Source organism: Caenorhabditis remanei, chromosome II (genome assembly GCF_010183535.1).
Source record: "Caenorhabditis remanei strain PX506 chromosome II, whole genome shotgun sequence".
Classification (NCBI taxonomy): domain Eukaryota; kingdom Metazoa; phylum Nematoda; class Chromadorea; order Rhabditida; family Rhabditidae; genus Caenorhabditis; species Caenorhabditis remanei.
In genome coordinates, this window is record NC_071329.1 from 1,462,871 (window position 1) to 1,478,097 (window position 15,227).

Consider the following 15,227-nt stretch of genomic DNA (forward strand, 5'->3'; position numbering starts at 1 on the left):
CGCCATTGATCGGGCGCGCACCTAAACAAGATTCTTAATTGTTACGATAGGTCTTCGGACCTTTGCGAATTCTTGGGCTCGGGTGTACCAAATTAAAAAAAATTATCAGAAATGTGTACAATTTTCAGAGCAAAACTGTCCATTTGTTCATACCGATTGGAACTACATCTTCGATCGTATAAACGAAAGATCGACCGTATTCATATCCACTTGAGTAACACGTTCTATCTACTCGAAATGTTCTATTTAGAAAACCGTTTTGGTGTCTGGTTCGAAGAAGAGGACGAAAATAAGAATTTACCGAGGCCAATGAATACTGTAACAAGATTGCGGCAGTTTAGTGGAAGGTAATGGTGGATGTCCGATATACAGTACCGCTCAAAAACTAGTAAAATTTTGTTTTCTGGTCATATTTTCTTAAATCTGTAGACCAACCCGACCAATTCGAAAAAAATTATGACCAAAAAACCAAAAGTTAACAACTTTTTGAGCGATACTGTTTTATTGGTTTCAAAACGTCTCGTTCTCGGAGTTTCCCCTTTTTCCGATTCTAAACATTTTGCAAAATCCTTCTGTGATCCGAGTTATGAGCCGTCAATTTCTCTCTATAATTATTTTTTGCGTTTCAGCTTTGAGGCGGAACACGATTGTCTTCTCATCTTATTTCAACCGTTCCCGCCTTCTCTGTGTTTCGACGTCTCTCATCTCCTACTTTCTCTATATTCTTGCCCTCTTATCGATTGGGCTTTTTACCTGAATCAGCTGGAAATTGAGACCGTCCGTCGATACTTGGATATAATCCTTCAGGGGAGATGCGAACAGATCACATTCTTTCGAAGCGAGATGAGTTGTGAGTTTTTGACAGAGTTGATGGACAAGATACCATTGGATAAGAAATTGAAAATCGATTCCGGTATTCCGGCGGATTTCAGACATCCTAATGTGAGTTTTTTGTTCTGCAAGCACGTAACTCGCTTCAAACTGAGTTTCACGAGCTGAAAAGTATACCAAATTGTAGATCTCAACGAGTTCTATGCCTGTGCTCTACTACGGACAGGATGGCTAATCGGTAATATGCCGCCTGTGCTAAAATCTGGTCAACTACAAAAATGCAGTTCTGGATTTGGTCCATACGGACGTTTAGTTCTCTCTACAGCTTGGAAGACCCCGATTTTCCAAAATTCAATACTTTAAGGCCCTTTAGCTAAGCAAGCTGTATAATTTATGCACACTTTCTACGTTGCCGCTCCTAATCAAACCACCCGGATCTGCTTTTCGACCATTTTTTGGTCACTTGATCGTAGTTTGAGTTAAAAACGCGAAAATGATCAAAAAAAAACCATTCTAGCCCGGCCCGCGACACATCACCAAATAGCCATCCGGCCCGTAATAGGTTAGACACCACAAGTATGCTCCCAACTCTCTTGTTTCTTTCAGGCTCTCAAATTCTACGGTTCGCAATATAAAAACGGGCGGTGGATTACACTGGATGACCTGAAAACGATTCGAAATGTCTTGTATGTCTACTTAGATTCCACTATTTTCAATTGTCACGATATCAATCAATTCCTTCACTATTGGATTAACTGTGACGAAAAGATGTTCGTTCAAATGAATTTACAGTTGGATGATAGCGTGGAAATTGATGAAGATGCTGTGAAAGACGGCTTGATCACCGTGCAACCCAAACAACTGGAAGAACCCGATGAAGTTCTGTGCTTATATTTGTAAGTTGGGGGGCGTCTAGGAAATTCGGACATTCCATTTGATTTTCAAACTTATTTCAGAAAAATGAAGAACCCGAATAATGAACAATGTGATATGTGTTGTTTGACAATACTCAAGGATCATAATGCCAGATTCGATTCTTGGAAATCTGATGAAACTTCAATAAAATCCGAAGTACTTGAATTACTAGAGAAGAAAAAGAATCTGGAATTGGAAAATGAAGATTCGGAGACTTCGGAAACGAGGAAACAGGAGATCGCAGAGGAAATAGAGCAGTTGATACTTCTTGCATTTGAGAAGAACGAGAATTATTATGTTTTTGAAGTCTAGCTTTCTTTCAGAAAACACTTAATATTGTTAATCATTATCAATATCCCCATGTTTTAATATTTTCGAAAACTCAATTAGAGTTGTTTCATCATTTCACGAGACACCCTTTTTTTATTGCTCCCAAAATAAAAACAATTTAAAACTGTACATTTTGATGATAATAAACTAACTAGAGAAGGATCCCGGAGGTTACATGTCAAGACATTTATCACTAGAACCGAAATTTTGCATTGATTTCAAATCTGTATTCTGTATTTTTCAGAACGATCTCCTGAAAAAAATTATACGTGTTTTTGTGGCCCCTCTGCGCAAAAATGGGATGTTGTTGCAATGTTTGTGTATTTCTAACATGCACTGTTTATGTTGGAACTTTCGAAAATTTTCGGACTCATTTTTTTGTTTGATGCATCATTTTTGAAAATTTAATGACTTGCACAAAATTTTTCTGAAAATAAGTTCTGAATACGAACTCATACGTACAACACAAAAAAAATTGAAGAGAAAACATGGAAAATGTTAGTTTTGTGAGTCTTTCGCACTGAGAAGCCACAAAAACCCGAATAACTTTTTTCACGACATCGTTTAGCAAAAACCAGATACAGATTTAAAATCAGGGAAAATTTCCGTTCTAGTGATACGGTACCAGCAAAAATGATATCATATTTTACCTTTTTCAGTTGGAAATGCACTCTCAAAGTTGGACAATTTCAATTGAAAACGGCCAAAGTTCGTATTGATTTTTGCACAGTAATGTATCTTTCTACCTGTAACTCTATCTCTACTCGGTATCCTTCCTCAGTAATTTTCTCTATTAACCGTCTTGCTTTTTTTGATGTTTCTATCTCATTCAGTTAAAAAAATTCCCCATTTTCAAAAAATTTTGCAAAGATCAAGAATGCAAGTTTTCCGTAGTATCTACCTTGTTTCCGTTTTCCACTCCGCCAACAGCCTAGAAAAGTAAACGTGTAGGTGTTTCCATCCACAATGCCTATCATAAAACTCAAAAGTTGCGGTATTGCAATCGGGACATAAAAAGCGTGCCCGATATATAAAACTGAAACCACTCCGACCCTTCCACATCATTCACAAAAATGAAACGGTGGATCATTTTTGCAGCTTTCTTGTTTTGCATCGTTCGGGCGGTTATTATAGATGACAATGGTGAGTTTCCTTTTTTCAGAAATCAAGCCACGCCCCCTTTTTCAGAATCCTGTGAATCCGAAGAGCACGAAGAGAAGCAAAAGATGAAGTGTCCGAAACACTACAAAGGCTACTACCGTGTTCCAAGCGCTGCCAACAATCAAACCAAGATGTGGTGTATTCGAGTGGTGATGGTTAATGTGTCGGTCTCGGAGCCCGCTGCTCAGCAAGCGTGTAATGGAGAGGGAGCTGTGCTTACGACGTTTTCAAGTTATGATGAGCAGAAGCATATCGTTAGTGAGTAGAGGGTTGGAAAATTACCGGGACAGACTAAAAATTGCGCGGGGATGGTTAAAATCGGTAGTTTTTAAGATCGCGTCTTGAACCTTGGTTAGGTTTTATGATCCTGAATTTATATAGACTTTATATTTCATAACAAGTGCTATAATTTTGTAGTTGACCATTCTTTCATAGGTCAAAGTTGGATTGGCAGAAGTGAAATAGCTTTGATAAAATAGGTTAAGTTTGAGACCCCGTCTTGAAGCCGGGATAGTTTTTACAATTTTAAATTTGTAAAAATTGTGTAAATAAAGCTCAGGGCTTCATTTTTGTAGTTGACAACTTTTTTCTACGGACGGTCCCTAGAGAGCTACAGTAGCCCAAAGTACTGTAGATTAAAGTCAGGAAAGTTTTGCTTACCTTTACCCTACCGTATCTCTCTGAGCGCGGCCCGAACAAAAAAGTTGTCAACTACAAAAATGGAGGTCTAGGGGTGATCTTTGCTTTAAATACAAATACAATACAATACAAAAAACTGTTCCTGGGGTACCGGTACCGTAAGACAATGGCAAAATCGATAAAGTGTTTAAACCTTACTTCAACCTACCGTATCTTGCAAAGAACCGCCTGTACAAAAGACTCCTTAATAGCGTTTGACATACTGTAAGTGTTCTGTATCTTAATTCTCAAAAAAAAAATTGAGTTACGACCGTTACGCAACCGCGCTGCACGGCCCAAACTTTTTAATTTTCTTCAACTTTCTTTCATTACCGATTTGCTTGGCATACTGTAGCCTGGCAAGTGTAAAGTTAACTACTGATAACTATTATTAAGAAGTTAAAATATAATTTTACCCAAAATAACCTTAAAAATTGGAAAAACAGGTTAAATTTGGAAAATGTGGGTTAAGACCAATTAAAATCAATTAAAAATGAAAAAAAGGCAAAAATTAACTTAAATCCCAGGGTAACCTGATTAGAACCGTCCCGGAATAAAACAGGTACATATTAGAACCGCCCGCATAAGAATTTGCTCCTGAATTCAAACGTTTCGGTTCTATACCGGGTGTTTTTTATTCGGACGGTTCTGATCCATTCTTTCCAGGACACGCTTCCAAATTCTTCCGTCGCAACAACATCACCCAAGGATCCATCTGGCTTGATGGTGTCCGAATCGAGGAGTGTCGTACCCTGAATGTCTCTAAGCAGATATCTGCTCCATGTAACGATAAAACAAGAGTATTCGATATCACTGATCCGAGGACCGATCCAAAGTACGCATGGACTCAATGGTATCGGACTGCACCGTCCTGGGCGTATTGGCCAATGAGGACCGAGGAGTATAGTAATTAGTGAGTTGTGGGAAGAGGGGACATCCGGACATGTATGAGAACAGACAGACAGACAGACAGACAGGTGTCTGGACATACAGATAGGTATACAGGTCTGCAGATAGGCATAACTAACATTTTCCTAGTTTTCACTGCTGACAAACTTATAGCCGGATCCTAAGATCTCAATTTTCAAAATCTGGACACCCGGACACACCGACAGACACCTTTACACACCCTCACAAATTTTCCAGCCCTACCCCAGACTCCATCACCGCTGACTGCATAAATATGTGGATCTACCCTGGAAACGATGACCGTAACGGACAGCTTCATGCTATGCAGTGAGTTTTTTGTTCTGGTGGCCTAGGATTCATGGCCTAACTTCCCAAAATTCTAATTTTCAGCTGCGACATGGCCGTTCCACCGTATGACTTTGAGAAGGCGCTCAACACAAACTATGGATATGTATGCGGACGTCCGCCGGTTTTGAGCTTTTATTAAATTATTGATAACTGTATTTTTGATTTTTATCTGCGGAGAATATTTATCGTGAAGAATAAAAGTTCTGGAATTGTTATTCTTATTTTATGTCATTTAAAGTTACAGGTTGCGTCCGTTAGTTCAATAATTACATGGTGCTACCCACAGAAATCTGGACTTTTTCTTTTTTCAGCATTAAAAAGGCTCAATTTAAAATTTCACGGTATTTCAACCTGAAATTTAAAAATTTGCAGCTTTAGAAGCTTGCCACGGCCTCATTTTTGTACTTGACCATCGTATTGTACTGACTCTTCATTAAAAATTATAACAGAGCAAACTTGCACTGGTCAAAACTCCATATTTTAAGATTATTCACTTTTGAGGTACCGTTTCTCTTTATGGACAGTTGTTACAAAAATGTGGTCAACTACAAAAATAGAGGTCTAGACTTTAACTAATTATATACAAAATTTCCGGTTGCTAAAGTCAATATCGGTGTTGTGACGCTTTCTCAAAAATTAAATTGATGAAAAATCAAAGAAATGTGGTGAAAATAAATTTTTATTTCAATTTAAAATCTGATAATTCTTTTTATGTTTCTGGTTGTTCAAATCGTCCGATGATGTCTGCAAACAGCAAAAGCACAAAATTTCAAATGCATTTCGTAAAAAAGTTTCTGCCCTGATGATTTTGATCTAAAAAACTTTTAAATACCAAAAAAGAACCAAAAACACGATACACTGCGCCTCCCAAGATATTACTTATGTTTTAGCAGTGCAAATTCTTACTGTAGCTTGAACGCGCATAGAAAACAAATTTCATACAGTATACAAAAATTACTCAAGACCTTTGGTTACACTAACATGTAAAAATTGGAGTTTATAAGTTACATAAGATTTCACTTTTTCCGAATTATTCCCTATAATTTTTCAAATATTCTGAAATTTCCCTTCAAATCATGGATACTCTTCAAAAAACGGTCATCTGGATATTTGGAAAGACATCCAGACATACAGGGACAGACTGAAACTTCTGGATAAAAAGCGTTCGGTTTATACAGTACCGCTCAAAAGTATATTAAGTTTTGCCTTTTTCAGTTGAAAATGCCCAACTTTGAGAGTGTGTCATGGTAATACTAACTGTTCCACAAAATAAATTTTTATGGATCGAACAGACCAACAATAGAACTCCAGTTTTGTAGTTGACAAATGTTTTGTACGGACACTCCCTAGCAAGTTACATATCGACAAAGTAATTTCTTCCACAAATTGACCATTTTCAGTGCAAATTAATGCGATTTTTAAGCTGTCGTCTTAAAATTACCATAACTCTCTAGGGAGTGTCCGTACAAAAAAATTGTCAACTACAAAAATGAAGCTCTATTTTTGATCTGTACGATCCAATAAAAATCTACTCGATGGGACAATTAGTATTACCATGACACACTCTCAAAGTTGCACCTTTCAACTGAAAAAAAAAAACTAAACTAAATATATGTACTTTTGAGCGGTACTGTAATCAAAATTTTGCAATGCCAGATAGAATTCTAATTTTGAAACATCTGGTTTCAAAATGTCTCGGTTTTCAAACGTCCCGGAACCGATTTTTCTAATTTTGTGCCCACTCATTTCCCTCCTATCCATTACCTTTCCATTTCCTCCTAATTTTCCATCCTTCCGCCCTTTCAATTATCTCTGCTTCTTCTTCTCCATAGTCTCAGCTCGATCAAAATAAAAACCCGCGAAAAGAAAGAAGTATCCCGACACCCCGCAATCTGTTCAACTGGTAGGTCCCCCCGTATTCTCTGCGTCTCCTCGATTCCCATTCTCTCTCTCAAAAGTCCCACCGTCTGTCACCAGCTCATACATTAGCGGACTCCTAAAACGGGCGGCTCCTCTCTCCATCCTCAAGTGCGGTAAGATGTTCTAACCGACCAATTTATGTATCCGACCTCATTAACCACCCCCCTTCCTTATGCCACTTGTCTATTGTGTCAGTTTTCGGTAAGAGACGGACGGTCCCCCCATCTCTTCAGATTCTTTTTGAGGTGTCAAGAATCCTGGGGTGGCGGTCCTGACTAATGACATCAAAGGACACTGATTTACCGGATGTATGTTGTATGCTAACAGTAACCATTTTTTAGCGAGATGTTCCCGACACAGGAATCACGCTGTGATGGGCGACACTGCGGCGCCGTTTTGTAACTAACAGGGGTGTATTTGTATATTTGTATTCAGTTTTCACACCTTCTTGGTCGGGTGAGTGGAGAGGAGGAGAGAGAATTGTAGTCCACGTGGAGAAGAGAGAAAGCGAGTCTGGGAATCTGTGTGAAGTATGTAATGTCCAGACATCCATGAACTATAGAAATTGAAATCTGAAAATGAAAATAGTTAAAAACATACAAGAAACAAATACAACGAAAAGTTTTTTCAAAACATTTTTTTCCAAAATTTTCCAATTTTCCACAGCCCGTTACAACTCCAATTTTAACAATAGTAACCTAAAATTTTGTTTCTAATTACCTCATAGATAGGTCTCCATTTTTGTAGTGGACAACTTTTTTGTACAAACCGTACCTAGGGAGATACAGTACCCCATATGTTGAACATGTGAGAATTTCGAACAATGCAAGTTTGCTCCACCGTAACTTCGCAGGGTGTACCGGTACAAAAAAGTGGTCAACTACAAAAATGGAGATTCAGGTGGGATCTGTACAAAAAATGTATAATTGGGTATGTGGGGCGCCAGACACGTCTTCAATATTTGCAGGTTTTCAATTTTTCAGTGAAAAAATGAAAAAATGTCAAAGGTTTCGGACTTTTAAGGAGCTGAATGTAACAAAAATTCGGAATATCATAAAATTTGAATTGAATCTTATTTAAATTGTCTCAAAAACATGCTCATTTCAAAAAAAAATTATAATTGTACTGTTTTCAAAATATAAAATTCGTTTCAAAAATATGCTTTAAAAAAAATTGTAAATTTCTGAAACAGTAGGTAATTGTGAAACTTGGGGCATTCTAGCTTTTTACATTGATTACTGACTTCATAAATTCAAATTTATGCGGACATCCGGATACACAGACACACAGACGCAAAACAAGGCAACTTGGTGAAATACAAAAATACAAAAACAATCTTTTATATTTTTGAAAATTTCTGAAACTTTAGGTATTTCTGAAACTTAGTGAACTCTATAGCTTGATATTAATTAGTGAATTCATAAATTCGAAAATATGAGGACACAAAACAAGACCAAATGGTAAAATACAAAAATTCGTGCTCACCAGGCTCAAAATAATCCAGAAGCTTCGAAAATAATTTTTTTTGTTAATTTTCAAAAAATCTCAGTTTCAAATGTATATAAGCCTAAGCTATAATTTATTCGTTAGCTTATAACACTGGTTGATTCAAAATTATGCGGACATCCGGACAGACAGACACAAAAAAGGCAAAAATTAAATGGTAGTAGTAAAGTACAAAACCTTGTGCTCACCAGGCTCAAAATATTCCAAAAACTTAAAATTTTTCTTTAGAATTTTCAAAAATTCTCAGTTTCAAATGTATATATGCAACATACACCCCTATACTCCAGTCTATATATTTCCATCTCCTCCCCAATGATACTGCTTCCTGCCGCGTTTTCTCTCAACCCCTACTCATTCATTGTCCAACTTCCGGTAAACATTTCTCATGTCTTTCCAAACCCTCAGATAAATTACTTATATTATTTTCAGCCCCACCGCCATGGCACATCCCATGAATTAGTCCAGTCATCTCATTTTTATCCCGTCTCCGAATTTCAATCTTCTTGACTAATTGATGTCTCAAGACAATCGTGTAATTGGTTTGTCTTGTCCCCCCACCTTGGCGCGCACGCAATTGAATGGTACGATAAGCATTTAGTGGTGGTGGTGAGTTGACAGGTGTGTGATGAAAAATGACTGGTGTATTTAGTGTTTATTGGGACGAATAAGGGGGGGGGGCTGTGCTAAGAAATATGAGGATACGTAATTGGTGAAGCGGAAGTCGAGTAGTGACAATGTAGGTGATGGGGTACTGTAGTTGCAATGGGGTACTGTAGTAAGACGGTAAGTCCAAAGATATGTACGTCACTGTTATCGTAACTGTGGGTACTGTAGTTAGTCCATATACTGTAGACTCAAGATATGTAACTTCCGAATAGTTATGTCACGACCCACCTTTTAGCACAGGAAATGTTGTGGGAATGGTAAATAAATACAGTAACCCAGAATCTTATTTACTAGACTTTGGGAGCCTTTTTAAAGCATTTAGCGCGTTTTTTCTCAAATTTTTGTTCTTAAACCTACAATTGGGACGTTTCGAAACTGGGTTTTACATTTCAGAACCAAAATTTTCGAGACCGGGTTTCAAGGCGTCCAGTCTATACAGTCTCATTTTCCAAAAATCTTATTTCGCGAAAAAAAGACTTCTGGAATTTTGCAAACGGAGACACAGACAGACGTTCAGACAAAAAATTGAGTTGAATTTGTAAAGATTGTGGACATCTGGACTTCCGGACACACAGACAGACACCAGGTTGAATTGAAATTCATTAAATCGAAGTTTTTTCAAATCTTCTTAAATTTTACCTTCAAATCTTGGATACTCTTCAAAAAAAGGACATCAGGACATCTGGACAGACATCCGGACAAACATGAGCACAGACCGAAACTTCTGGATGAAAAGCACACTCAAATAGTTGCATTTCAGATGGAAAATTCCAAAATTTTTATAAAAAAGTGGAAAAGTAAAAAAGTGAACAAACTGCACACCCTTTTGAAATCTGAAAATCTGAAAATTCAGACATCCAGACACACAGACACACACCCTGAATCATTATCATCCCTAACCGGAACCTCTCTATGATTCATTCCCCAACCCTAACCCCCAGAATCCTTCATCCACGTCACCCCATTTCCTGCCAAAACACATCAATTTTTTCTCCATTTTTTTCCAGCAGCCTCACATGATTCCATCTCCATCGTCCTCCTCTCCTACCAAACAGCTTCTTTTCCAACCAATGAGCCCCCCACGAGTCTCCGCCTTCCTCTCCCCCCCCTTCTCCAACACAGAGGCTCCGCCCCCTCACAGCTCCTCGCCTGCCTAACGGGAAGCGCGACGAATCAGATACAGGAAAAGGAAGCGGATGCGAATGCAAGTCGTCTCGTCAGCCACGCTTCCACCGCCGGGCGCCGATCTTGTCGTCGTTGGCGGAAGATCAGTAGCAACGGATGAGGATGTGATCAAGTATTCGACGATTCAATCCGTCAAACAGGAGCAGCAATCCAATACGGCGCTTCCGCAGACGCCCTACAATTTTGCATTTTTCGTAAGTCCTCATTAACATAATCTAGAAGGGTCTCTAATTTTCTTATTTTTTGTAGCATGGCATGCCCAATGACTTCCCACCGACAAATCGTATGGTCTACAACGATCAGATCATGCAGCAACAACAGCAACAACAACAAAAAAATGAGAATGGTAAGTCTAAGGGCTTATTAATTTAGGCCGCGCTTCTGGGGAATGTTTCTTGAGTCACACTGTCAGATTTCCTTAGGTTTCTTATGCATAAAACACGTTACCCTTCTAAATTTGGTGTCTCTTAGGTCACTATCCAGAGTTCCTAGGTATCCTCTTAACAATCTAGGTCCTTAACCTTGCTGAACCTTAAACTTGAGACCTGAGCTATCAGCTAGGATATGAAACACGTTTTTGAACTAAAAATTTGGATTTCTAAGCCATCACCTGAAAACTTAGGTCATTAATACTTAGACCCTTTTTTTTTGGTGTCTTTTAAGTCACTATCCTGAGTTTCTAGGTAATCCTCCTAAATATCAAGGTCATGTTCTTTATTACCGATTCATTACTTCCTTAACCTTGCTGACCCTCAAATTTGTGACCATACGCTATCAGCTAGCTTATGGAGAACGGTTTTTGAAGTCCTCTTAAAAATTTAGGTCATCATTACTCATTTTTGTCCGGATTTCCTCAGCCTTGTGTTTCATAGCACTTAACCTCAATATCTAAATTTCTGGTGAATTCAAAAATACCTCTAATCGCTAGAGCTGATTCTTACGAGTATTTTGGTAAATTCAAATTTCAAAAAAGATCATTTTTAGCCGAGTTATGAGTTATACAGTCGTAAGACTCAAAACCGCTATTGAGTCCTGGAATAGCTTTATGGCCTAGGCTGGATCCCAAATTTTGGATTTCTAGGCCATCATTTCCTATTTTCTTTGTCTGACTTAACTTTAGACCACATGTCTCTAAGGACACCTTGACTTTGCCTTAATGAGACCAGAGTCACGTTTTTGATAGGCTTGGATTTCTAGGCCATTTCTGGGCCTGGAAAAACTCTGCTATTTCCTTTCTTTAGTTCTCCGCGCTACGAGTTCAGATTCCTAGGCCATCTTTTATATCCAGGGTACTTTCTCGTCAAAAAACTGTTCCAGTATCACCTTCCCTAACCCCCCTTACACGGGAAACTAACATTTTCCTACTCGGAAACTTTCTTCCCCCCTCTTCTCCCCCTTCCTTTTCCCCTTCCCTTTCCCCATCCTTCCCGTCATTCACTTTTTTTTGAATCGACGAAAAAAAATCAAATTTCTTTCCCCGTAAATTTCATCTCGTGCTGCTCCTCTCCTTTAACTTTTGTTATGGGGGGAAGGAGAAGACGATGGGGTAACCAAATTTCCTGCTGATTCCGCCGATGATTCTGAAGACGTCGGAGTAGGAGGCGACTCACTCTTCACTTCATTTTGTGTTTCTTGTGTGTGTCAAGTCTTAGGTTTGTATTGTCTTAGATTCCTTGTTTTATTTTCTAACTACCGTAACCCTACCTATTCCAGACCATTTCACCGGTATGAACCTTTCAACATCCGGCACTTCTGACTCTGCCACTTCAAAGGAACAGGTAAGGGTAATTGCAGGTTCCCCCCAATTCTAATGGATAGCACTTACAGAACCGCCGAAATCAATTCTATACGGAAAGCGGCGGGGGTAATAGCACTGGAAATGGAGCCGCCGCCTCGGCCGGAAGCAATGGATCGGGCTCGAGTAGTGGAGGGGCTAAAAGTGGTAAGTAGTAGCCAAAAGGCAAGGGGTGCTAAGATATTTCCTCAATTTTCAAAATATTTAGACGTCTTCAACATCTCAATGAACGCCTTCACCTCGAAGAACGATGATCAGATTCCTAATTTCAACATGTTGAGCTCGTATTATACAGGAGCATTGAAACTTAGCAATTCCACATCGTTTGCTAGTCCAGGTATGTATGGAGAGGGGACTAGCAATCAAAAATAAGAGATTTGGGCTCTTAGGCCATAAGACCATCTATTCGTACATTTTATCAATCAAAACAGCGATTTTGAGCCTTAAATTGGCTAAAAATCGTCCGTTTTAAAATTCAATTATACCAAAATACTCGTGAGAATCTGTACTAGCTATTAGAGGCATTTTTGAACTTACCAGAAAATTAGCTGTTAAGTTTAAGATCCATGAAGTATAGTCAAGTCTCAGATTTTGCGCCAAATGTTGAACTGAGGCCGGATTTGTACTAAGGACGGTTGATTAACGCAAAAATTTTGAAATTCTAGCTCTTAGTACCGCCCGTTAGGCTTATGACCTGTGTTAGCCTAAATTTTGTCAGACAAAGTTCAGGAATGCAAGCTCAAAGGGAATACAGCTCAAATATGATTTATTTTTTGGTAAGAATAAGATTTACCGTTTCTGAATGGTCTAAGCGGTCTTTCTGAGATTTTACCGTAAAACCTGTAATAGAGGCGCACCTAGCAGTGCCTGTTCGAAGCGGTATATCTCGGTTGCCAAAAGAAATATCAAAAAACTGCCAACTGACAAAATATAGCTTATTATTCATAAAATATTTCTTCAGTTGAAAACATTTTTCCATTTTTATGACTTCCGAGAGAGGATGCTCCAAACTCTTGCCAGCGTGTACGCTACTATTACAGGTTTTACGGTAACTTGGATTCAAAAAATCCTTAGTACTAAGTTCAGCACATATACTTGATAACCCACCTCCTCTTGTCAAAATATAATATCAAATGCCTGGAAAACCCCTCCGGACATTGAGCCTTCTTTCAATTTCCTGTTTTCACCCCCCGCCCACTACTGTAGTATCTGTCCCAACTAGCTCAAAACCAAAACAATCAAGACAAGGCGCGCATGAATGCGGCCCTAACAAACTGCCCCCGTCTTCTTCTGTTTGTTCTTCGTCTTCTAACACAAAACTACCGTAGTTCTCTCTCTTCTAGACACTGCGGACTCATTCATCCATCAAAAACTCCGAAGAGAAAGAGCAAGAGCGATACTTTAATTGCGTCGCGTGTCGATAGAGAGAGGGGGTTGTGAATGTGCTCCATGAGCACATAGTTGGAGGGACTAAGGCTTTTGCCGACAGACAGCTTTTACTCCCCCCTCCTATTGTGTGTGTTATAAGCAGAGATTATTAGGTGGTTAAGATGAGGGGGAGGAGGGCAATTATGTTATGTAACATACTCGCCGAGAGCTGCTTGTCGGAACGATGTTCGGCGTTGAAGAGGGGGAGAAGGAGGAGATTACTGTATCTATTAAAAAGAGACGGGTGGAAATAGGGGCGAGGTGTGAAAAATCGGGGTCTTGGGGTACAGTATCCTTAGCAAATTGAATTTTTGAGTTTTCAGCTAATGGACAGAGTTGTCTGAAAATTACAGTTTCGGAGAATACACTTAATTTTGAAGGCGGATTCTAAATCCTCAAGTTTTCTGTTGGAATTCCAAAAATGTTCACCTACAGTTTTCCATAGAATGTATGTTAGGCTACAGTAATACAAATTAGTTCAAATTTTGTGTCAGCCTTCAAATAGTCCTAAATTTTATTATGCCAAAATTTTGACATCTCAGGAAAACCGGGCTTAAAGCTCACATTGCGAAACTTTGAGGTACATTTTTCAATTGTTTGTATCTCAACTTATAGTAACCCAAACTATTTTAAATGTGGTTTGAAAAAAAAAACACCCTAAATTTGGTTAAGAATAAATTTTGAACTTTTTAAAAGTCATACCGCTAGATTCTATGAATTTCAGAATTTTCAGGTTACTCGGGTTACTGTAGACAAAGTTACTGCAATTTGACTTTTCTCTCTATCATCTCAGCCAAATTTAACGGTATTTTTTTGAAATTTGACAAAAATTTAGTACATCTGCACTCTCGATCTTTTTTGTCATATTTTCCCCATAACCCAAAGTATTCCAATTTCCGGTGTCAAGGTATAACCGATTTCAGTAGCCAACCTATTCTCAAATAGAGCTCTTCCTGTTCTCATATTCAATCTCATCTTCTTCTTCGCAGCTTCCGGCTCACGGCGGCACACCTTCTGAGAAATAATTGCGAGCGAGAACAATTACCTTTGCGCGCGAAAATCTAGCGGTGTATGGAAGATGGATGATGATGTAACAAGACAGATGGGTGACTGTAAGAAGAAGAGGGGACATGAAATGAGTAAGTAAGAAGATAGTAAATCCGTCTTGGCAAACAAAGCGGCGTCTTCTGGTGTCATGGAGGAAAGAGGTGTCGGGTTTCAGAATCATCCCTCTGCCATCCATTTTGTGTTGTTTGCTTCGAAGAAGAAGAAGATTTTAGGGGTTAAGAACATCAGGAGGACTAAAAATATCATGAGATTGGACGGCTTAGACCTTTAGGCTTATACCGTCAGGCTTACTAAGGTAAGGCTTACTCAAGTTAGGCTTACAAAGTTCAAACTGAGGCCATTAGGCTCAAACCGTTAAGCTTGTTAAGTTTAGGTTTAATAGGGTCCGGCTCAGACCGTTAGGCTATTACACTCCATAAAAGCCGCTTCCCGCCAAAAATGTTTCGTGCACCAAACCCATTTCGTCTTCTTAATTACCCTCCTTCTT

General features: G+C 38.8%; 2 protein-coding genes across 2 annotated transcripts; both read left to right on the forward strand.

Moving 5' to 3' along the window:
• Window positions 1-111: 111 nt before the first annotated feature.
• GCK72_003914 (uncharacterized protein) lies at window positions 112-2,058 on the forward strand (the record flags this gene model as incomplete). Its single annotated transcript, XM_003100289.2, has 4 exons — window positions 112-347; window positions 630-942; window positions 1,438-1,727; window positions 1,788-2,058. The coding sequence occupies 4 exons, from the start codon at window positions 112-114 to the stop codon at window positions 2,056-2,058; spliced, it is 1,110 nt and encodes a 369-aa protein (XP_003100337.2).
• A 1,091-nt stretch (window positions 2,059-3,149) lies between these two features.
• On the forward strand, window positions 3,150-5,311 carry GCK72_003915 (uncharacterized protein; the record flags this gene model as incomplete). Its single annotated transcript, XM_053724330.1, has 5 exons — window positions 3,150-3,219; window positions 3,265-3,495; window positions 4,582-4,828; window positions 5,062-5,151; window positions 5,215-5,311. 5 exons carry the CDS (start codon window positions 3,150-3,152, stop codon window positions 5,309-5,311), a joined length of 735 nt encoding a protein of 244 aa, XP_053588524.1.
• Between the last annotated feature and the right edge of the window lie 9,916 nt (window positions 5,312-15,227).